This window comes from Typopeltis vanoorti, chromosome 1 (assembly GCF_054136105.1).
Source record: "Typopeltis vanoorti isolate ZY-2024b chromosome 1, IOZ_Tvanoo_1.0, whole genome shotgun sequence".
NCBI classification, from domain to species: Eukaryota; Metazoa; Arthropoda; class Arachnida; order Uropygi; family Thelyphonidae; genus Typopeltis; species Typopeltis vanoorti.
In genome coordinates this window covers 63,789,333-63,813,559 of record NC_143549.1, presented here as the reverse complement: position 1 = coordinate 63,813,559, position 24,227 = coordinate 63,789,333, and the positions used below count along the sequence as shown (strand labels likewise).

The 24,227-nt window shown below is 35.8% G+C and overlaps 1 protein-coding gene across 1 annotated transcript in view; it reads right to left on the bottom strand.

Moving 5' to 3' along the window:
- LOC150110040 (acetoacetyl-CoA synthetase-like) overlaps positions 1-22,991 on the bottom strand; it is a 72,667-nt gene extending 49,676 nt beyond the window's left edge. The window contains exons 1-3 of the mRNA XM_090397607.1: positions 22,953-22,991; positions 8,370-8,486; positions 232-332 (exon numbers count right to left, since the gene is read on the bottom strand). Of these exons, the coding sequence (XP_090253733.1) occupies positions 232-332; positions 8,370-8,478 (210 nt within the window). The 5' untranslated portion in view covers positions 8,479-8,486; positions 22,953-22,991. The remainder of the gene's footprint in view (positions 1-231; positions 333-8,369; positions 8,487-22,952) is intronic.
- Positions 22,992-24,227: the final 1,236 nt, after the last annotated feature.

Here is a 24,227-nt window from a genome sequence, read left to right as displayed (position 1 = left end):
TCTAGTATTGCTGTTCTGCTTGTTTTTGCGTGTTTTTCACTATAAAGCTTTTGAATATTCAAATAAAATATGAATAAAATAAAACAACCTTTTGGAAAAGTAGGTATGTTTTATACATTTTATCAAGATAAAAAATTATCCAGGAAAGTTGATAACTTATTTGTTAGAAAAATAAACTGTTTTACTGATGTCAACACTCCAGTCACGTTATAAAACTTCTTTAATTAATACCTTTTCGTAAGGAGCTGAATGGATGATTTTTGCATAGTTCCAAACTTCTTCCCAGAATTCGATATTATTTTTCGTCCACTCATAGAGCTCCCAGTAGTTGCCTGTTAAAAAATAAAATATTAATATAAATAACTCGATTTTGTAATAAAACACGATAAAATTGATTTGCGATAATGTTTTATTAAACTCTCCGATTAAATTTTATAGAAACTTCTGAAATAATCGAATCCAATCCCAAATCCACACCTTTAAAATGTACTGTTTCTAACATAGTAGTCTCTCAGTATTTTTCTAAAAGAATCTGAGGTTACTGACTTTATTTCATTGGGCAGTTTATTATAGCTGCTTGCTGCTCTGAACTATTCCACTTTAACATTGCAGGAAATCACTTCCTCACGGAAAACGGCCAATTCCGCCAACAGAAAATAGTTCCTTCTTAGGATGCAATTAAAATATCGTTTAACATAAACTTGTGAGCGTGTTTAGTCTTTTTTAAATTAAACAGAAAGTTTAAAAAATTAGTACAACTTAAAAAAATCACAATAATAATTAAACAAATATATAAACTGGCTGATTGTTTCGACCAATCAGATCGCTCTGTGGCACGTCACGATTTCAAAATCGGAAACAAATGATATGTTGGACAAGACAGGTGTTTCGATTGCAACCTCCAGATTTTTATATTCGAAATTCTCATAGGAAAATATTGACGAGTCATTCAAAGCAAAGTTTGATGAATGTTTACGCGGAGCTGCGAGCGTCACACACTGGCAACACCATGGAAAAGAGTGTAGAGATGGTGAGCAAGCTGACTGGTGTTTCAGAGAGAACTATCTTCTGTATGAAACACCAGTGGGCTGCAATCTTAAAGTAGAACAGAACATAGGGGTTCAAAAAATTTATGGAAAATTTCTTTGTTTACTTTGGAAACTACCAGCAAGTTTCTGCAATAGCGTAAATCATAGTTTGCAAGTTTAAATTTTATAATTATTATTATTTTATTCACATAATTGATACACAGTCAAAACAAGATATCATATAAATAAACATTTGACTGCTTATACAGAAGAATTCAGATCCTACCCAAGAATCTAAGAATAGTCCATCAGGTAGCGTCGTAAAACATAGACTATTCCAAGTAGTGCTGTTTTTTGTAGGTCATATGGGGTCACTTCATTGATGTTTAATTGCTGTAAATAGTTGGATAGCTTCTTTGAAGTTTTTGCACCCAATGCACCGATAACTATTGGGATGACTTTGGTGTGTTTAAGCCACAGTCGGCCAACTTCGATTGCTAGATCGAAGTTCTCGATATTTAGTAATTTTTTCCAGTTCTTTGTTGATCACTGGGTACTGTGATATCAACACAACTTAGGCTTTCAGTGTCTTCCTCATGCACCCTGTTTGCCAGACCTGGCCCCATCCAACTACTTCTTATTCCCAAATTTAAAGTAACACTTGAAAGGAAAAATTACCACAGATGATGAAGTCGTATCTGCAGCTGAGTTTGTGCAACAAGGTAAAGCCTTTTTTTTTCAGAGGATTGCAAATGATGCAGCAGCATTGTAACACGTGTATAAATTGTGATGTCAGGTCTATTGTGTTCCAAATGCCAATCAGTTTGTATTCTAAAGTCCCAGAGAATTTTTGCTGTTTCGTTTTCCAATACAGTCTCAATTTTATGCTGCCACCAGTTATCAGAATTAGGGAAGCCATATTTTTTTTGCATACATGCCAATGAACTATTTTGGCCACTTGATTCATGGCGGCAGTTATAGTACGTTTGAGCTATTTTGCTGCAGGCACTGATTATATGTTCTACAGTCTCATCTTTCTGATCGCACAATCTGCATTTGCTGTTATTATTGATGTTCAATTATTGGTCGCAAGCACGCTATTTCGAAGCTCCCATATTTTAAGTTGCAAAGTAGATTTTTTTCTTGTGAATTAAAATTTAAAGTATATCAGTGAATTCCGTTCTTCAAGACGAACATATTGATCTAAAAACTGTAAGTATCTGTTAAGTAATAAGTAAATTATAAGTATTCAAAGTTCGAAGTATACGTTGCTCAACTACGCGAGAAGAGAACAAAGGAAGTCGCCATATTAGAAATTACAGCAAGATCATCAAACAAAAAATATGAAGTGCTACAAATGCCAAGACGACTTAACGGGGAAGAAAACCACATAACATGTAAGAACTGCCAGAGAAAAACATGCATTTTCTATGTTCAGGATTGTCCGAGGCTACTTGGTAGCGAACATCAAACAAGAATCGAAGACAACAAAGGAATATCGCCTTCGACCGCAGGTGGAAAACAGCAAATGCAGAAAACAACCGCAGGCTGTAAACAGCTATCAACAGCAGAGGGAATTAAAAACAAAGAAATCAACAACGAAACCCAGGTGAGCGAACTTTAAATGCATTACTTGAAAATAGATTACAAAACCTAAAAGACTGTTTAATAGATTTTGTTGGAGAACTATTTCAAAAACATACTGCACAAATTACAAAAAAATTCAACCCATATGAGGAATTTATTAAATTTAAATATAACTCGGTAGAAGATGTATTAGAGACCGTTAGAGAAATTAAGAACTGCGTTAAAGAGCTAACTAACAGAAAGACAGCGTAATTTAATTAAAGAGACAACGGAACTACGACAAGAACTAAACTCTTTAAAGCAACAGTACGAACTCTTAAACCAACAGCAGTACAAAAATGATCTCCTCATAGATGGTCTCCCAGAAATTTTTACGGAACATCTAAGAGACACCGTAATACAACTAAGCCAAAAAATTGGCTCTCCCATTGAATCAATTAGACATCCAGTCAGTGCATCGGTTACCACAAAAAAAAAAAGGAAAAGAGAAAATAATTCCTGTCCTTCTCCCGTCGTAGTGCGACTCACCAACAGCCCAACAAAAACTACACGTATAAAAGCTAGCAGGATTAAAAAACCAGTAGTAAAGGATCTGAAAGGAGACCACGACAATACCCCAATATACTTGTCTGAATACCTTAAGCCATATTATCAGAAAATATTCTACCAAGCAAGGAAAGTAAAAACAGAAAACAATTACCAGTTTATATGGGTAAGAGACAGCAAAATATTCCTTAGAAAGACACAAGACGCAAAACCAATTGAAATAAAATCCGTAGAAGACCTCAACAGGCTGCCACACTGAAAGGAATATTGACAACTCGTAAAGAAGGAACAGCACACCAACCAACATGAATGCAGACCATCAGGCAGGCGTAATCACCCCGGAACATGATAATTGCCACATTTTGAAATCAATAACAGAATGAAAACAAGTGACAATCCCCAAAAAAGGACTATCTATTCTCCACATCAACATCAGAAGCATTCAAAAATACTGGCTGACCCTGCAAGCTTATCTGAAGGAAGATATAGACGACATAAACATTTTAATACTGACTGAAGTATCTACGACAAACGAAGAGGTATCCACCTACCAAATGCCATGCTTCCAACAACACAAACACTGCAGACAAAACGAGGCGGTGGTATAATAATATTTACTAAACATAAACTAGAAGTAACAGAAATAAACTATAAATTAGAATACGCAGAAAACATATGCATAGAAATTAAAAACATCAAACAAGAAAACTCCTTGATATTAAACGCAATATACAGACCACCCAACTTAAGCACCACAGACTTCCTAGAAGAACTAAACAGATGGCTTTCAGCCACGGAAGTTGGCGCCTCAGAATACTTGATAATAATAGGAGACATTAATATAAACATTAGGAACATAAATAACAACACAGAACAATACCTAGACCTATTATCGGCATATAACATAACCCCATCCATACAGTCGTATACACGAGAAGAGATAATCGGAAACACAACAACTTCATCCTGTATTGATCACATAAATATAAGGGCCCCTCCAAACAGCCACACAGCAGCCGTCATAACATGCAAACTGGCAGACCATTATTTCACAGCATTACAATTACACACTGAACCAGAACCCATAAAACTCACTGAGACTACAAAACAGTATTATAGCATTCTAAACGAAACAATAGTAAACGATGAAATCAGAAAAACAGACTGGATGCAGATAGCATCTTTACACTCTGCTGAAGCTGTATATAATAATCTTAAACTTGCATTTAACAAAATATATAACAAAGCATTAACAAAAATAAAAATACAAAATCCATGGATAACAGACATATAAAGAAAAGATGCCCTATGGAAACAACTTAAGAAGTCGCTGAACAATATCGCTTTAAAAGCTGAATACAAAAGAAAACGGAGTCGCCTAACAACACAGATTAGAACGGAAAAAATAAACTATTACAGCAACATATTAACAACAGCTGGGAATGACATAAAGGAAACCTGGCACCTGATTAATGAAATGCTGGACAATATACACAGAACCACTGCTTCAGAAATAATAAAACACAGCTTTGCCTGCCACCCCAAATCCCTCAAACAGTTGTTTGCCATCTGTAATCAGCATTTCGTGAACTCTGTCCAAAAACTACAAGAAACAACCTTTTCTCACACAAACGAACATTCTCCACTAGGTCCAGGGGCAAGCCAGTCGATGTGGTTCCCCACAGTAACAAAAGAAGAACTATCACTGGCAATTCAACAAACTAACCCTAACAAAGGACCGGGGATAGACGGAATCCGACCAAAAGACATCAAGAAACACTCAACCAACCTACTTCCAGTTATACAAAAACTGTGAAATAAAATCTTCGAAACGGGACACATACCTGAAACACTAAAGACTGCATTAATCACACCCATACACAAACATGGAAAAAGAAACATCATAAGTAATTACAGACCTATCGCCACGTTATCTGTAATCAACCAAATCATGGAGCGCATCGTGCATCACAAACTCTCCACATACGTTGAAAATTTTCAATTCATACCCAAAACACAATATAGCTTTCAAAAAAAATAAAGGAACAGCAACACTCCTGGAAGATTTCACACACCTAATAAGCGCTGCATTGCATAAAAACAGAATAACATTAGTGGTATTCATTGACCTAACAAAAGCATTTGACAACACACTAATACACAAAACCTTGTTAATGATACTAATGCATATTGGAATTGGAGGTCGTCTACCCCAGTGGTTTAAAGCATACATGAAAAACAGAAAGCACACCACACGTATAGGATCAGTGTACAGTAAAGAGCAACATGTAACCTGTGGATTACCGCCAGGAGCTGTCCTATCTCCCATTCTATTTAACATATACACACACGACATAAGCCACCTTCCCCTAAAAAGTAAAATCTTCCAGTATGCAGACGACACGGCCATAGTATCCATTCACAACAATGCAAATATCGCTTACAAAAATATGCAACACGACATCAATCAAATCACTAACTGGTTAACCGAAAACGGCACATATATATATATATATATATATATAAACCCTGGAAAAACAAAGCTAATGATATTCAAAAACCCCAAACCCTGCCTATAGAAACTAAATATCTCACTATCTGACATTCATCCTCCTATACACAAAGCGCAGAACCTAAATTCATAACTATCACACAGGTGAAAACAACACGGTATCTCAGACTTCACTTCGATGCTGATCAAAGTTGGAATAGCCATACAAACTACCTACACACCAAGCTTAGGATAATAGCAAGCAAACTATACAGATTAAAAGACATTACCCCAACCCACATAAAAATACTAACCTATAAAGCATTATGTGAAAACATTTTAAGATATGCAATCACATCATACGCATTCTGCGCAGACTACAGACTTAACAGGCTACAATGGTTGCAAGATAAAATGGTAAAGCTTACATTCTGGAAACAACCCACACTTATGCAGGAAGCACGGACAAAACACAAAATATTTAAGGTGAAACACTTATGCCACTACACAGTCATATTAAAACATTACAGCCCAACCTATAGAGTAACCAGAACAACATATCAAATAACAAGACCACAGTGAACAAACTACATAACATATAAGTACAACAATCACAGCAGCAAAGCCATCGAAACTTCTATGTACCTGACATGATAAACAAACTGCCGCTCGACAACAGAAATCTAGGAACATACAGAGAGCTGAAACAGGCACTATATAAATATTATAGCGAGATTGAAAATTAGAGCAATTCTTGTTTCTTCCCTCCCCCCACAAACCTATCTTCCTCAGATAAGCTCTGCTAAGTTTCGAGGGAAGAAAATTATTAACTTGCAAGTATCTGTTATTCACAATTGTAATGTGTTATAAATATTATATATATATATATATATATATATATATATAATTATTACAGTATCTATGTATGCAATTTATCTGAGACATAAACAAAATATTTAAGAATATTATTAATTTGCAAATATCTGTTATATAATTGTTACAAGTGTCTGTTATATAATTGTTAATCGTGTATATATAATTATTACTGTATCTATGTATGTAATTTATCTGAGACATAAAAAAATTATTATTATTAAGGCATATTCATAGACTCATTGCTGGAAGTCCACTTAAAAAATAAGAAAAAACATTAATCGACACCTGTACAATGTTTGTCATATTTTGTTGAAATTATTCAACAACAATGTACATCCAGCTGACTCTTGCAATCTATTCAACTTATTCACTACTCTCCAAGCAAAAAATCTAGTCTCCACTCCTCTACCACACTGTTATTCAGTTTCCATCGATGGCCTCTAGTTTTCCTCACATTATTCATCTACCGAAATATTTTATCCGCACCAATCCTATAACCTCTCCCCAAGCAACTTATGGTATCCACTCTATCATATCCATCGATCAACCAGCTTCTGTAACCCACAAATCTTCACTCTCTCCTCATGTGGAGCATGCCAACATCATAGCTACTCTCCTCTGAATCCGCTCCACCTCATCCACATTTCCAAGAAGCCCAGGCGACCAGATCTGCACGCGATAATGCAGATGAGGCCTCATCAAAACCTTATAAAACGGAATAATAACATTCTTATCTTTGCATGTCAGGGTGTTCTTTAATAACCAAATAATCCTATAAGCTGTTTTAGCCACTTTGTCAATATGTCTTCTGAATTTCAACTCCCTATCCACCAATACCTCCAAATCTTTGTCTTCATCAAGTCCCTGGAGTACAGTCCCATCAATATAATACACTGATGATAATCGTTTTACTCCAAACTGAATAACCTTACACTTTGCCATATTAAATTGACATCTCTTCTCCTTTTCTCCTACCGCCAGTCTATTTAAATCACCAGATAGTATTCTATCTGGTGATATCATCACCAGCTTCATATCCATGCCTATTGTTATTTACGATAGGATACCACATTCCGTGTGGTATCCTATCGAACGCCTATCCTATCCTATCAAATTTACACTTTTATTTCATTCATAGAATATAAAACTATAAAGATAGAATTTCTGTAATGACAAAATATCAAGCATGGCATTTCTACTAAGAAAGTCACTATGTGAAATAGTCATGCACTGTTACAAATATCAAGACATTCACAGTGTGACTGTAAACCTGATAAGGTGAACGTTGCCTTCACTGCACGTTGACTAGTCGTATCAGAAGAGAATAATATGATTCTCTACTTGTAGTTTGCAAAGAGGTCTGAGAGTGATTTTTAACTGCTATTGTGAGCAGTGATCATGCAGCACACACACACACTCTGTCACATTCTCACTGGCGGGAATTAAAGGCGTGAGGCACTTCTTAGCAGCACAGGTATCTTCTTTCTACTTAGTAGATTAGCTACAGTCAAGTGTATGCAGTTAGTTATTCCTTGTGGTTTTGTGTTACACAAGTCTGTGTGGTTTAACAGAGTAATAGTCACCCACCAGCAAGTGGAAAACATCCTTTTGTTAGTAGGAAGTCGTTGCAGAGGCAGGGCTTTCAAAGATTTGTCTACATTTACAAGAACACTATTTGGTCTTCAATGCTACTCTATGCTAGTTTTAATACTTACTATATCGATGTCTTGTAATCTAATGTGATATTTTGTGTTAATCTCTGGATTGCTTATTTTTATACAAGCAAGTAAGACTACTTTAAATCATACTTAATAAAGAACATTTTTTCTTAGGTGACTCACTAAGAGAACAATTGTACTTCTTGTTTATCATCGTTCTGAATCGATCCATGTTTGTATCTGTTGACTTCGGTCTCCAATAGACAGGTGGCACTGCTTTCGTTGGTTGCATGTTTTTGCCTGAAAATAAAATTACGAAATATAATGGCATGTGAGAAAGGACTCATAATACATTAGAAATCGTCTTTTCTCTAAAAATTATAATGCAAAGTAATATTATATATATATATATATTAAAGATACCAAGTAATTTTATAAACTTTGTTTTTTTACTCCTTCTCCCAAGTAAGCAAAACAGTTAAGTTTGCGCCTGAACGTAATTCAAGTCTAAAAGGTAGTGCAACGCTAGGGAAACTCGTTGTAAAGGCGAGTAAAGCTCTGATCATTATTCTTAGTATTTCCCATAATGTAAAACACATCTCACTAGAAGATGTATACTGTTATATACTATGAGTGAGGGGAGGTCACTACCCAGACCGGTTTCAATCTCTTTTGAGGTCTCCTCAGTGAGTAGCTAGACCCTGAAATACCAAGGTTTTTAGTAATATAGATATTATCAACTTTACCTATACAAGCTGCTACAAGGTGCTTTTACTTTGAATAAGAAAGTCTGGATGAGATAAAGATGTGCTTTTTTTTTCTTTTTTACCTTGGGGATAATATGGCGTTGTACCTGGCGTTGCACTACCTTTTAGACTTGAACTACGTTCAGGCGCAAACTTAACTGTTTTGCTTACTTGGGAGAAGGAGTAAAAAAACAAAGTTTATAAAATTACTTGGTATCCTTAATATATATTATCTCCAAGGTAAAAAAAAATATTCACATCTTTATCTCATCCAGAGTTTCTTATTCAAAGTAAAAGCACCTTGTAGCAACTTGTATAGGTAAAGTTGATAAGGCTCTGTATTACTAAAAACCTTGGTATTGAGGATCTTTTTGTCCTGAGGTGCACAGGTGTTGTGGTACCTTTTTCTTGCTTTGTTTTTGTTCCTAATTAAATCCATGATGTCTTCTGGTAGTCGGTTTGGCTTAAGAGTGGTTTTGGTAGAGGTGACAACCTTTATGGCTGTGTTGATTTGTGAGTCAGGCTTTTGACAGCATTTTCAATTTCTTTTATGGATCTGATGTGAGGGACAGGTCCAATATGTTCTGATAGTACTTCTGTTAGTTTTTTCCATGAGATAAAGGAGTGGGGAGGAGGCAGCAGTTGTTCTTGCTTTCCCAGCTGGAGCAGAATTGGGTTGTGATCAGATGTCAGCTCGTTTAAAGAGTCTAGGCTATACTGTAACTTAATATACTGTAACTTAATATTTTGTAATATAACAATGTCGAGTATGCTGGCTGTGCCATACGTACTATGATGTGTTGGTTCTGCAGGGCCTGCCACCACTGCATAATTTGAACTGGAGTAGCTAAAGAGTGTGTAGCCGTTTCTGTTTGTGGTTTTACTGTTCCATGCTGGGTGTTTCGCGTTTAGATCACCGGCAATGATGACTTGATCTTTATTGCCTAGGATATCTAGATCTGAATATAGTAGATTCTTTGATGGAGGGTTCTAAGCTGCATAAAGTGTTAGTTTCCCAACGGAGGTAGTGGGTACTACTATTCCTGTGAGCTCTAGATTTTTGGTTGAGGGGCTGGTTACAGAGTGGTGATCGATGTGTTTTTTTATGAAAATGGCGGTGCCTCCTCCTCTGTAGTTTATTCTGTCATTTCTGTGGAGGAGGCATCCTCTAACTTTGGGGTTGTCTGCTGGTTTTAAGTGGGATTCGTTTATTAAGATGATGTCTGGGTTGTATCTTTGTGCAAACTCTTGGAGTTCCAGAATCTTGTTTCTAAATCCGTTTGCGTTCCAAGCGATGATCTGTAGGGAAATTGGAGTGCTTTTATTTTTATGCATTTATGAGAGCTGCTAGGATGGATTGGGTTTCTTGTAGAAATCTTTTTCTGGAGTCCGATGTGGGGTTTGATTTGCTGAAGTCTTGCAGCATATTTGCAAGAGAGTTTGTAATGACGGCTACTAAATTTGGGTTGTATTGCTCCTGAGTGGTCTTTGTTGAGCGGACTACATCTGCGTAGGACTTTGTCTGCCGATTGAGGTTTGCTTCGATCGGGGCTTCTCGTTGCGGCAGTTGGTTTTGTATCGTGTTTTGTCGACTTCTGGAGGGTTGAGGAGTTGGAGCTACTGGTTTTTGTATATTAGTAGAGTGAGCAGATAGTCTTTTTTTTGGGTGTTGTATACATCCTTTGTAGTTTGCTGGATGCGGGTCCCCCACAGTTTGCACATTTAGTCGGGGTGGATTTTGGCTTGGTGCAGGTATATGTGCGGTGGCTCTTCCCGCATTTTAAGCACATGTATTCTGCTTTACATAATCTCTGGGCATGACCATATTTTTGGCACTGTCCTGATGAGGTTCTTTTTCTTAGTGGTTCTGGGCTGATTTTTAGCCCACAAATTGAAGTTAGGTCATATATGTTTTTATATGCCTGGTGGATCTCTACTAAGACGAGTGGCATTGGACTTTTGTCTGCTCTGGTTATTCGGCTGACCTTGATGGGTGGTAGGTCTTGGTAGCAGAGATCGGCGGCTATGTCTTCTGTATGTATGTGCTCTGATACTCCACGGAGAACCACCTTCAGGCTCCTCTCGGAGTCAAGGGTGAAGGTGTTGTATTGCACACCTTTATTGTCTAGCTCCTTTGTGAGTCTGCGGTAATCCATTATAGTGGCGGGTTGGATTTTGATACCAACGTCTAAATTCTTTGCTGTAGTGTATGCTATCTGTAGACTAGTCATAGTGGCCCTTAGTTCTGTCCACCTATTCTTTTCTCTTAAGATAATTGGAGGCAATTTCTCTTTAGTGGAGGCAGGAGGGTCAGAGTTGTGTCCGTCTTTCTCCATACCTTCATCTGTGGGTGGTTCTGTCGTCTGTGTTTTGCGTTTTTTCCGCGGGTGGGTCTCTCCTTGATCCTAGGGGGGGGATTGGAGACCACCAAATCCAATTTTTCCTCTGTATTAGCAGTATCCTCGCTTTCCTCATCATCTCTCGTTGTAGAGTACAGGTTCAAGTATCCTGGCCATTCCACTTCAAATTTTTTTAGCAATTTTGTGAGTAGGCTTAGCGCCAGATCTTTGTCTAGTGTTTCTATTAGGGCGTCGGTGTCTATGTCAGTCATAATTACGTCTAGTAGGTTTTGATTCGGGGTTGGTCAATTACTAAAACTGAGAATTAATAGCGAAACCTTACTTTTCGCTGAGTGAATCTCAATCAAAATGCACTCGTTTTTATCGAATGCAACTGGAAGTTTTCCACAAGTTAGCTTTTCTGCGATAGCTACCGTTAAAATCCAATGACGTATTTTCTTTTTCAGAAATCACTACAATTCCTAAATTGCAACTAAATCAAAGTCTTACCTCTATATATCAATCAAATCGCATCTCCGAATTCACTGAGTACTTCACTATCGCCATTTTTTTCAATCGTCCATCTCAGCATAATAAACTTAACAATGAAGTAAGAGAAGCACTTAAAGCTCACAGGAACGAAACATGGGAAGCCAAACTAGCCTCTGTATCACCCGGCGAACACTCCATCTGGAACATATTAAGAAGTCTCAGAAACAAAAACAAATCTCTTCCCCCACTCAAGTCAGACATAGGACCAGTACACACGGACGCAGAAAAAAAAGCTGAAGAAATAGCAAAGAACCTAGAAAAACAGTGTAGCCCTACATACGACAACTTGGACTTCAAGCATGTCTATAAAATCCACCTCCATGTCAGACATGCAGTGAAAGTCACCGATACCTGCAACAACATACCTCCAAACACCTCACCAGCGGAAATCTATGAAGTTCTAAAGAAGCTAAAGAATAAAAAAGCCCCTGGCCCAGATGGTATAACAAATAGAATAATTAAACTGCTGCCCCGAAGAGCTGTCGTATATCTCACCACCATAATCAACGCCATGTTCCGATTTAACTATTTCCCCAGCTATTGGAAAGTCGCAGATGTGGTCCCAGTGCATAAACCAGGTAAAGATCCACACCTGCCTGAACGCTATCGACCCATCAGCCTAATCTCAAACTTAGGCAAAATTGCCGAAAAAATCATTCTCTCTAAGCTCCAAGCCTCAGTAAATGAGTTAAATATCATTCCTAAGGAACAATTTGGCTTTAGACAACATCACAGTACTACTCAACAAATTCATAGGATAATTGAGTACATCACCACCGGTTACAATTGGCACCAGCACACTGGAGCAGTCTTCCTTGACGTAGCGAAAGCTTTTGACAAGATATGGCACTTGGGATTACTACACAAACTCATTTCAGCAGGCATACCATCAAGTATCGTCCACCTAATTAAATCTTACCTCCAGGACAGACACATACAAGTCAAAATAAATGGTACAGTTTCAAGTCAGCGACGGATCTCCAGGAGTGCCTCAAGGTTCCCTATTGGCACCGATCTTATTCTCGATATATATGGCAGACATCCCACACAACCCAATGTCATCCATCTTAGCACTTTATGCGGATGACACAGCAGTACTTGCCAGATCTCTACGACCACATCTTGTCACTAAAAAACTGCAAGAAAACCTGCTACAACTAGAACAATGGTTCTCCAAATGGAGATTACAAGTGAATCCCCAAAAGAGTGTAGCGACACTTTTCACCAGAAGAATGGTAACTCCCATGGGGACCTTTATCTATTCAACACCAAAATCCCCTGGCAAACAGAAACAAAATATCTTGGAGTAATTCTGGACAAAAGATTAACGTTCAACCCACACATCAAAGCCTTATGCACGAAGGCATCTAAAACCATTGCACAACTTTATCCTCTAATAAATAGAAAAAGCAAACTAAATACCAGAATCAAAGTACTCCTCTACCTGCTGACGATCCGTCCCATGATAACATATGCATCTCCAGCCTGGAGCCACACATCTAACACCAACATCCTCAGGCTACAGAGAGTGCAAAATAGGTGTTTGCGCATAATATTGGATGCACCGTGGTTTGAAAGGAACGTACAACTACATAGAGATACAAACATCCCTTACATCTACTCCTTCCTACTAACTACAGCAGAAACATTCTTCTAAAAGATCTCTGCACACCCCAACGATCTAGTTAAACAGGCAGCAAACTATGAAGAAACTGACCTCTTCAAATACAAGAGGCCAAAAGTCATCCTAAATACTTGCAAAAATGACTAATCTCCGTGCCTCCTCCCCTAGGGCGAGCTCTCAGCTCATAAATTTTTCCTTCAATTCATCCTCCCTATCAGATAACGGGGAATAAAAGCATCTTGCTTCACCCTTCTGGCCAATGATGTTATGTTATGTTATGTTAAACCTTGGTATTTCAGGGTCTGGCTACTCACTGAGGAGACCTCAAAAGAGATTGAAACCCGTCTGGGTAGTAACCCCCCACCCATAATGTATAACAGTATACATCTTCTAGTGAGATGTGTTTTACATTATGGGAAATACTAAGAATAGTGATCAGAGCTTTATGCACCTTTACAACGAGCTGCCCTGGCGTTGCACTACCTTTTAGACTTGAACTACGTTCAGGCGCAAACTTAGCTGTTTTGCTTACTTGGGAGAAGGAGTAAAAAAACCAAGTTTATAAAATTACTTGGTATCCTTAATATATATTATCCTCAAGGTAGAGAAAAAACATTTTCATATATATATATATATATATATATATATATATATATATTAATAATTGGTATATATATTAGATTAATAATAGAGAAAAGAAGAGAATACAATTTAGGAACACATATTGCATTTATAGACTCTGAAAAAGCATTTCACAAAGTTAAAAGAAGCATTTTATTTAGCATATTAAAAGAATAACAAATACCAAATAATATCCTAAAAGCTATCACAAGTATATATGAAAATAATCAAATACAAATAAGATTAAATCACAAGCTATCATATACGAGAGAGATAAACCAAGGGGACCGACAGGGATGTGCCCTCTCAGCAACTATTTTTAATATCTACTTAAATGAAATAATAATAATAATGGAATAAAAATTTACATCAAGGAATTAAACTTTCTCCTACAGTAAACCTAAACACTCACCTCTTTGCCGACGACCAAATAATAATTATAAATTCTGAAGATAACTTACAGAAAGCTATTTTATATATAAATGAGATAGCCAAAGATTATGGTATGATAATATCAACAGAAAAATCAAAAACTATGGCCTTTAAAGGACAAGATCCAGCAAGAACTAAAATTGTAATAGATAACAAGATCTTAGAACAGGTGAATTCATTTAACTACCTAGGATGTATGATCACATATGAAAATGAAAAAGATATAAACCTAAAAATTGCAAAATATTTAAAAATAACGGGTGTTATTAATTCTATATTTTAACCAAATCTAGGTCAAAAGAGAAACAAAAAGACAAACGAAGATTAGCAACAGCAGAAGTGAAGTTTAGGAGAAAAACTGCAAAGTATACTCTATTTGATCACAAAAGAAACGAAGAAATTATGAAAGAATTAAACCAAGAATCAGTAGTAGAAAAAATTAAAAAATATAAACATAAATGGATGGATCACGTTCAAAGAATGAAAACAGAAAGATTACCAAAACAAGCCTTAAAGTACAAGCCATTAGGAAAAAGAAAAGCAGGACGTCCTCTTAAACGATTCAACGATGACTTCTAAGGCCGGAACAGGCCACGCTAGGCCTATTTCTTGTTAAATCCTTAATATGCATGATGATATATATGGTGGGATCTCGTTTGTAGTAGACACCTACTTTGTTCTCATTAATCCCAGCATTTTTATCACGGCTGAAAATTCCTTTAAAACGAAGTGTGAGATAGGTATCTTCAGAAATCCCCTTTTTAATTACATTTATATCTGGAAGAATCATTTCAATTTTTTTGAATGATTCTTACAGATACTTTCAATCACTTATAAAATAAGAAGGATACTCATAGGACATGTTTGATGGGATTATGTAAAGCCGCGACTATATCATGACGATAGAATCGAATGTCGCTGTACATGCGTTCGTAAGAGCAGTGTGAATTTACCTCGTACTTGAGTGGAAGTCTGAAGTGGATCGAAAATACCATATTCAGTCAGTGGAGCAAAGTTCCCTGATCTTACCTTATTCTATCTACATGTTATCGTGTATTATAGGTTTCGACCTTTCATGGCCGATGTTATCATTAAAATCGTCCGATTAATAGTGATAATGCGACAGTGTTGATTGCAAAAAATTACGCCCCAAGTTGGGTTGATGTGCTGGAGAACTGTCATGATTGAATTTACAATTTTGCATCTAACATCTGAATTTTCCTTAACGCTAGGATAGGAAATTTAGATCTAGGAAGTTATTATTATCCTTAAATATTTTATTATAATTGCCCATTCGATATACATTTTCAACGAGTGAATATAAAAACACAAAAGCTTTTAAAATATCCTTACAAATATATATTGATGATAATGAATCAGACCTCGTGTAGTTAACTACAAGAAAAAATTAGTAAACTAAATTTTGTATTTGGGATAACATATAGATACCCAATGGTTTTTTTTTTTGAAATTAAATGGTTATATGAATTTTCAATCCATTTAGCAAACAACGCAATTTCTTTATATCCATTTGAAGAAGATGAAGGAGATGAGAGGTCTAGCAGTGGTGGGTACGAAGATCTAAAGTTTAGAAGTCATTGCACGAGTTATGAATGATTTGGACAAAGATGATGAGGAGCTTGCCTACAAAAGTAAATGTTATCGTTCTAATTATAAAACTTTAACCAGGCCTCGTATGGATTATCGTGCGCAGATTTGGTCACCACCTGGATTTCATGGTGATGAATATATATTGGAAAGGGTGTGGAAAAAATTTTTTTTTTCAAAAATTCGTTTCGGGTTTATGGATTGTGTAATACGAAGACTGATTGAGGAAATGCTATTTGGGGAGCATTGTGAATATAAGAAGGAGAGAGGATATGATTGAGATGTATGAGTTGGTAAAGAGTTAGTAAGTTAATATGCTAGCGATTCTCAATAGAATGGACAGAAGCAGGTGTAAAGGGGACCATTTCTGGAAATTATATAAGTAAGGTATGAGCAAGGGGGTAAGAGCATGTTCTTTGCATGGAAAGTAGTTGTTGAGTACCGAAACATTGAATGAATGAGTTTAAAGTATGGTTTGATGAGTTATGTGTAAGATATAGGAACCTCCCACAGAGTAGTAACATGTATACATACATAATAACAATGACTGTGTTGGAAAGGGGATAGTAAATGTCTGTGTATCGGGTCATAATCCATAATTAATATCCTTAGATACAAAATTAATAACGGAAAACTCACGTACAAAGATTATTTAATAGTATAATTTTCTCCTGTGTGTCACAGGCATCTTCAGTACATTTTAAGCTCAAATTAAAGCTGAAGATGCCTGTGAGACACAGGCGAAAATTATACTATTAAATAATCTTTGGACGTGAGTTTTTCGTTATTAATTTTGTATCTACTCGCGGTATACCTCTTTTAAAACTTAAGAAATATCCTTGTTATATCAGTGTTTGAATTTGGGAAACGTTTCACTACCTACAAGTGCAAGTAGTAGAAGTTGACAAATACACAGTATAATACAAATTAAAGAAAATAATCAAACAGCACTTCGGGTGTTTTTTAATTCATCCTTAAAAGAGCGAAATTATTTGTAAATCTACTTAATGGTTCTAATCAACATTGTTGTTTATTTTTTACAAGTTTTCTAGTTTTGACATCGTTTCTTCTAAAACGATGTCAAAACTAGAAGTTAGTTTCCATTTTTTATCGCAGTTCATGTTAAGAACTTCAAATTCGCTGAAACCTATAAATGTTTTTAGAATTTGTTTGCTTCACTTTAATAATAATAATAATAATAATAAACGGTGTGCTTATTGCTTGCTTTTGTTGCACACATTTTGCTCGGAGATAAACTACTAACATTCCAATTGGTTATGAATTTCGGAAATATAAAACAGGTTATATTTAATTTAAAATACGTTTCAAAATATTAAATTCATACTGAAGCCGTAAAGAAAAGAAATAGAAGTCCCAATTGACATATTCATTCATTCATTTTAGCGATTACATAATAATATGATAATTTTTCCGTACCTCTGCTTTTCAAATCAGGTCGAAACCCACGCAACTTGTTGTGCAAGAGGCATAATAATAAGAATGTAAAATAAATATGAAGGGGAAAATGTGTAGTTATAAGACGTCATATATTATTTAAAATTCTAATAAATAAAATTAATATTCTGAAGATATAGAATTCAGTTTATAAATTGTACTTTGTATTCTATACCTAGATTTACGTATCGAACGTTATTTTACTTGAATACAGGATAAACGAGGCTAACTTCGGGATAACAGTAATCGCTGACTTACATATTTGGAAACAAAAGTACCTCAAAACACGATATTTCCACAATAAAGAAAAAAAAAAAGAAGATAGTCGTCAAGTCACAAAATTGTCGAAAATAACTGAAAACGACCGCTCCCAATTAAAGTCTTGAAATACACTGAAATATAGTTAGGGAAAGTGTGAAAGTCTAGGGAGGAAATCACTCATCCTTTAACTCTAGATGAAATTAAAACTGTACACTATATTGTTCAAATAAGTGTTGGAAGAGCAATATAGTTAAGAATTTGCACACACTTCAATAGCATATTAGTTCTATCTGGCCCTGATCCTACTTTTTATCTCAGTAAACATACTCTCCGCAGTCGGTGGTAATAGAATCGAGTATTTTTGTGCATTTTCTTACAACATAACCTGCAGTGTGTGTGTGTTGTTCGACGCACTGTCTGTTCTATGCCATATTTAACTATATAATTTGTTCTAACAGAAACCTTTTAATCTTAAAATATTTTAAAGTATTTTCATTTCAAGCTAATTTGTCAAGAGATGATTCCACAAACCTCCTATATCACTCCGAAATATTAGAGTTTTGCACAAAGCCTTGCTTGTCTATTTGAACTCCAAGAAATGCAAATTATATTAAAATTTATTAAGACTAAAGAAGATATATTATAACATAATATAATACAATAGCGAACAAACATAAGTAATATACTAACAGTAAGGTACAAGTGATCATATCAAAACTAACAAGTGAAAGAAAAAAAAAACATAAGAATGAATAAAAAATATAAATAGACTACGGTACTACATAAAAATACAAAACATATGTGAAAATAGTAATAAAAAAAGAAAACCCTTTTCCCAGTAAAAACAATCTTTCCGTTCGTACGAAAAATTATCTCGTCTATCTTCATCGTGTGTGTGTGTGTGTGTGTGTGTGTGTGTGTGTGTGTGTGTGTGTGTGTGTGTGTGTGTGTGTGTGTGTGTGTGTGTGTGTGTGTGTGTGTGTGTGTGTGTGTGTGTGTGTGTGTGTGTGTGTGTGTGTGTGTGTGTGTGTGTGTGTGTGTGTGTGTGTCGGCATGTACAACATAAATAGGCTTTAAATAATAATCAGAATCATAATAATAATAATACTTGAAAAACAATTATTATTATTATTATTATAACGGTGTCTCCATGGAGTCAAAAGACTCATCGCGTGAGACCCCACATTGACACACTAACCATTATTTACACAATACCTATCATACTTCTTAAATTCATTTACAGACGAAGCATTCACAATCACCTGTGGCGACGCATTCCACCCCTTCACAACCCTGCAAGTAAAAAATCTAGTCCTAACACCCTTGTTAACCACACTCTTACATAATCTAAAGGTATGGCCCCTCGTTCTCTCCCTTCCTGCACTGGACTTAAAAATGTCATCAGTATCAATCCTGTAAAATCCCTTTAATAATTTATATGCTTCTATCATATGTCCTCTCCTACGTCTATCAGCTAGTTTTTGGAGCCCGCAGATCTTCAATCTATCCTCGTAGGGAAGATCCCACAGGCCTGCAACAATCTTTGTAACTCGCCTCTGAATCCTCTCCACCATTTCTTCATCACCAAGAAATCTAGGTGACCAGATCTGTGCACAATAGTCCAAATGCGTTCTTATTAATGTCTTATTAAGTGGAATAATAACTTCCTTATCTCTGCTTGTTAGTGTGTTTTTTATCAACCATGTAATGTTTTGGCAATCTTTGCAATATGCCCTTTTAACTTAAGTTCTCTGTCCACAATAACTCCCAAGTCCCTTGCCTCGTCAACTTCTTGCAATGCAGTTCCGTTAATATAGTAAACAGCATGTGATCTCATCCTCCCGAATTGAACAACACTAAGATGAAAGACCTTGTCATAACCACAGAAATTATTCAAAGACAAGCAAATAAAATAAAGAACTGTAGTGGACCAGGCAAAGATGATTTGATTGGATTTCAGCTCAAATACCAAGCTAGTACTCGATTGACTTAACAATTTAACTTATTGCAAACAGTCTCAATTGAAGGGTGGGTGATTTGGAAAAACAAAGTAAAAGGAGCTGTTCCAATTAATTACCGTTCCAATTTTAATTAATTAATGTTCCAATAACTTGCCTGCTAACAACGTTAAAGTTATTCACTGGACTTCTAGCAACTTCGATTAATCAACATTTATCACGGCAAAATTCTGCTTATTGAAGAAAAGGGGTGTTGCAGAAAATCCAGAGGAAGAAAGACCAATTGTTAATTGACAAAATGATTTTGAAAAATTCGAAAAGATGAAAAAACAAGTTTTATATGGCATTGATTGATTACCAGAAAGCATTCGATTCTTTGCCACATAGCTGGATTATAAAATATTTAGAATTTTTTGGAATGAGTAAAACCATAAGAAAATGCCTAACAGCTCACATGTCCGAGTTAATAATCCGTGAGGATAATGTGGGTACAGTGAATATCAAGAGAGGAATTTTCCAAGGTGACTCACTATCACCTCTGTTGTTCATCCTAGCACTGATTCCTCTGACATTAATTCTAAAGAAAACTAGATTTGGATATTAAACATTAAATCGAGCAGGAAAATATCTCAATTGCTATACATAGATGATTTTAAGCTATACGGAAAATCATTCAGAGAAATTGAGTCACTGCTCAGTGCAGTCTAAATCTTCAGTGAAGACATTTGTGTGGAATTTGAACTTGAGAAATTTGCAACACTCTCTATAGTTCGAGGGGAAATGTCAAGCAACAAAAGAATCACATTTACAGATGCAAGGAAAATTTTAAACTTTGTCACACCACGAATCCTATAAACACTAATACTAATTCTTGAGGCAGACAATATTTTAAGTTCAGAAATCAAAAGAAATCAGTGTGGGAATATCTGAAAAGAGTTAGAAAACTTTTCAAATCTAAACTGAATGGAGGCAACACTATAACAGCAATCAGTACATGGGTCATCCCTGTATATCAGATACACTGCAGATACACCACAGGGTTAATGGACTGGACACAAGCCGATTTGTATGTTCTGGATCGTAAATAAAAAAGAGAACGAAATTAATGACAGTGAATCATGACTTGCACCCATGCAGTGATGTGGATCGGTTACACATAGCTAGGAAAAGTAGAATACCTGGTCTTTTGCAAGGGCAGCAAATAACAGAAGAAGAAAAGCGGTCGTTGAATGCTAATTGAACCCAGAAAAAATGCTAATTGAAGCTTCCAAAGGAAAAAAGTAGTGAATGTAGTGGTACATTAAAAAAAAGCAGTACAAGGAGAAAGAAATGGCAAAAAAGTTCAGAAAATTGGAAAATTAAAGCACTCCATCGTCAATAATTGAAAGATATTGAAGGGAAAGCTGATAGTAGCGTAACTTGGCAATCGCTTCAGCAGGGCAGCATCAAGAAAGAGACAGAAAGTCTGATGGTTGCTGCTCAAGAAGAAGCACTACAAATGAATGCAATAAAGGTGAAAACTGTAACGATATTATTGAATTTGTAACGATAACAAATCACGACTATGCAGGGACAAAGAAGAGACAGTGGAAAATCTAATTCTGCAGCGAGATTTTCCATACTGATTATAAACAAACATGAAAAACTGACCAAGAATACGGAATCTGGAGATTCTCTATTCTTGGAAAAGTCATTGAAATTCAACGACTTTGGAGCAAAAAAAACAACAACAAAAGTTCCAATCGTCATAGGAGCTCTAGGAGCAATACTGAGAATATTTATGAAACAGTTAGAAAAGATAAGCCTCCCAAATATAACACTATCTCAAATGCAGAAAACTGCACTTTTTAGGAACATCTCGCATTTTACGACGACATCTAGTTGTTTCCTAGGCATTTGGATAAGGTGCGAATTGGACTCATTTGCTAGTTCAAAGATTTCGTTATGCTGTTTAATGTTTTTGTTAGACCTTCACTGTGAACTCTGTTAATTGAATATAATAACAACAATAACAACAACAACTAAGTGTAAAACATAAATATCTTACCAGCTCATCACAAACATTTGATACACTCCTTGCACAGAATAGCGTCTTTGTTTCTTAAAACGTTTATAAGGTTTGTTTAGGTTTGTTTATAAATCTTAATAAATAAAAAAAAAACTTTATTTATTAAGACAGTTATTTAACCAACAGATGTCAAGGTTATCATTTGGTTGGAAAGAGAGGTTTGACTACCGTCTAAGATGCACTGAACATTTATAAGAACTTCTCAACAGAATGTGGTTTGGCTGGCAGGGAGTTTTCTGCACTCGAACTGTTTTCTTTTCTTTTTTTTTTCTGCAAAACAATCAATCCAAACAAACATACACATTATTAATAGGCATAAAATACTCATCACATAACCCTTTTACTTCGTGATTTCAGCTAAACCAACCAAACGAAACGAGTCTGACCCAATTCACAGTCTGTCCTTCACATGATGCCAAACGTCACTTTGTATCCCAGTCGAATGCTGAATGAGCAAGGACGTGCTGGTAATTCAATCCGTAGCTGAACAAACTGCATTCTGTACGCCTGTAATTACATACTTATATAAAGATGATGAGACACGATCAGATATCATTCTGGCTGAATGTAACCGATTTATTCAATACCTATTCACTCTGATACTGAAGCAACTTCAACGGAATATTCATAATGACAAAGCATGGTAGTATAATCACCTCAGATTCGGTTACTTTTCCATGTCCCAGAACGCGAAATGAAAATTCTGATTTTTCCTTGCATTTTTAAACGGAAATGAAAAAAAAAAAAAAACTCCATCAGAAACTGTAAACTCAGACTAACAAAATCCATTGATCGAGTTAATTAGCAAGTTAATGGAATTTTACACCGCAACTAAAAACTACGAACATGGAAGGCTAGGAAATACAAGGTGACCTGTTTGTTCATGCCAACTTCTCAATATTAAACAATGAGCACTTTAGTGAGTTGACCATTTTTGAGCACTTCAATGACCATTTAGTGAGTTGAGAGGAAAACTAAGAAAATACATAGAACCGAAACGTGGAAATCCACATTTAATATTCAACAATCTGTTTCAACTCCATGACCATTACAGAGCATGCCTATTGAAATGGGCAGCAGTAATAAAATGCAAAATACTCACCTATTTTCCGTTTTAGGCACAGTGAGCTAAATGTAGATAGCGTACAGTGGTGATTTATTTAAGATTATACCAAGCAAATGTGTTTGTGAACTTAGTGATCCTGATTTTCTATATCTTATCGCTTAATATTGCGGTGTAAAAGTCGAAGAGTGCATTAAGTAGTGTCCCTGACATCGTGACCCTCTCTAAAAATGCATTTCCTTAGCTACAGAAATGTAAAAGTTTTGAAGAGAAGGGTGTAAATTGTCTCCACTGAAATTCCTTGAAAGATTTTGTAAGGAATTTTTCGAGTAGTTCTCTTTATGACAGTTTTAATTAATGCCAATTAATTCATTTACCACCATTTATATACTAAAATACTAAAAACAAGCACATAAAAGTACGAAAGCTGGTAAAAGAAAATGCGCAACAATTTTTTTAATGAAACTATTTACCCTTTCGAAACAGTAATTATATAAGATATATGACAGCATTTCTTGATTCGAAAACAAGCTGACAGTTTCATTAATCGTAAATGAGGTGATCTAAAGTAGGGAACATATTTATGTTCTTCGCATTATAAAATGTAATGCTGAAGGTATCTGCTTTGAGTGCTACTACAAACTTAATAATACGACCAAGAATTGTTATGAAATATTCAAACATTCAAAGAAACAACATCGATTATCTCCAAGATATTAATGGTATTCCGACTTAAAAATTGCTGAGTCGTTTCTTCGATATGCCAGTTTATTCTTCGGGAATTTCTTCCCTAAGGCCAGATCAAAAAATGTACTGTCTACAAAACCATTTCTCCTGAAACGACCTTGTGAATGGTTTACGAGCCGTATGTCTGCAAACCCTCTCAAAGAGAGGAAGCCACAGGATTAGGATATATATATATATATATATATATATATATATATATATATATATATATATATATATATATATAGTAAGCTGATTACTAGGGAGATGATTATGAAGCAAGGTGGTTTCCCGTTGCCTTCCTTGCCGTAAGCATATTTATGACTAGCCGTGTGTGTGTGTGTGTGTGTGTGTGTGTGTGTGTGTGTGTGTGTGTGTGTGTGTGTGTGTGTGTGTGTGTGTGTGTGTGTGTGTGTGTGTTCACGGGACCGGTTTGTCTGTTTTGAGGGATGAAAAACCACAGTTACCGGGAGGGGAAAGCCTCCACCTCCGTATGAGACCGGTTAATTCGCCTTTAGTAGAAAGAGACTAGACAAAGGTTCCTCACGTCATTGACGGAAATCCAACCAAAAGGCTTCGTCTATACCA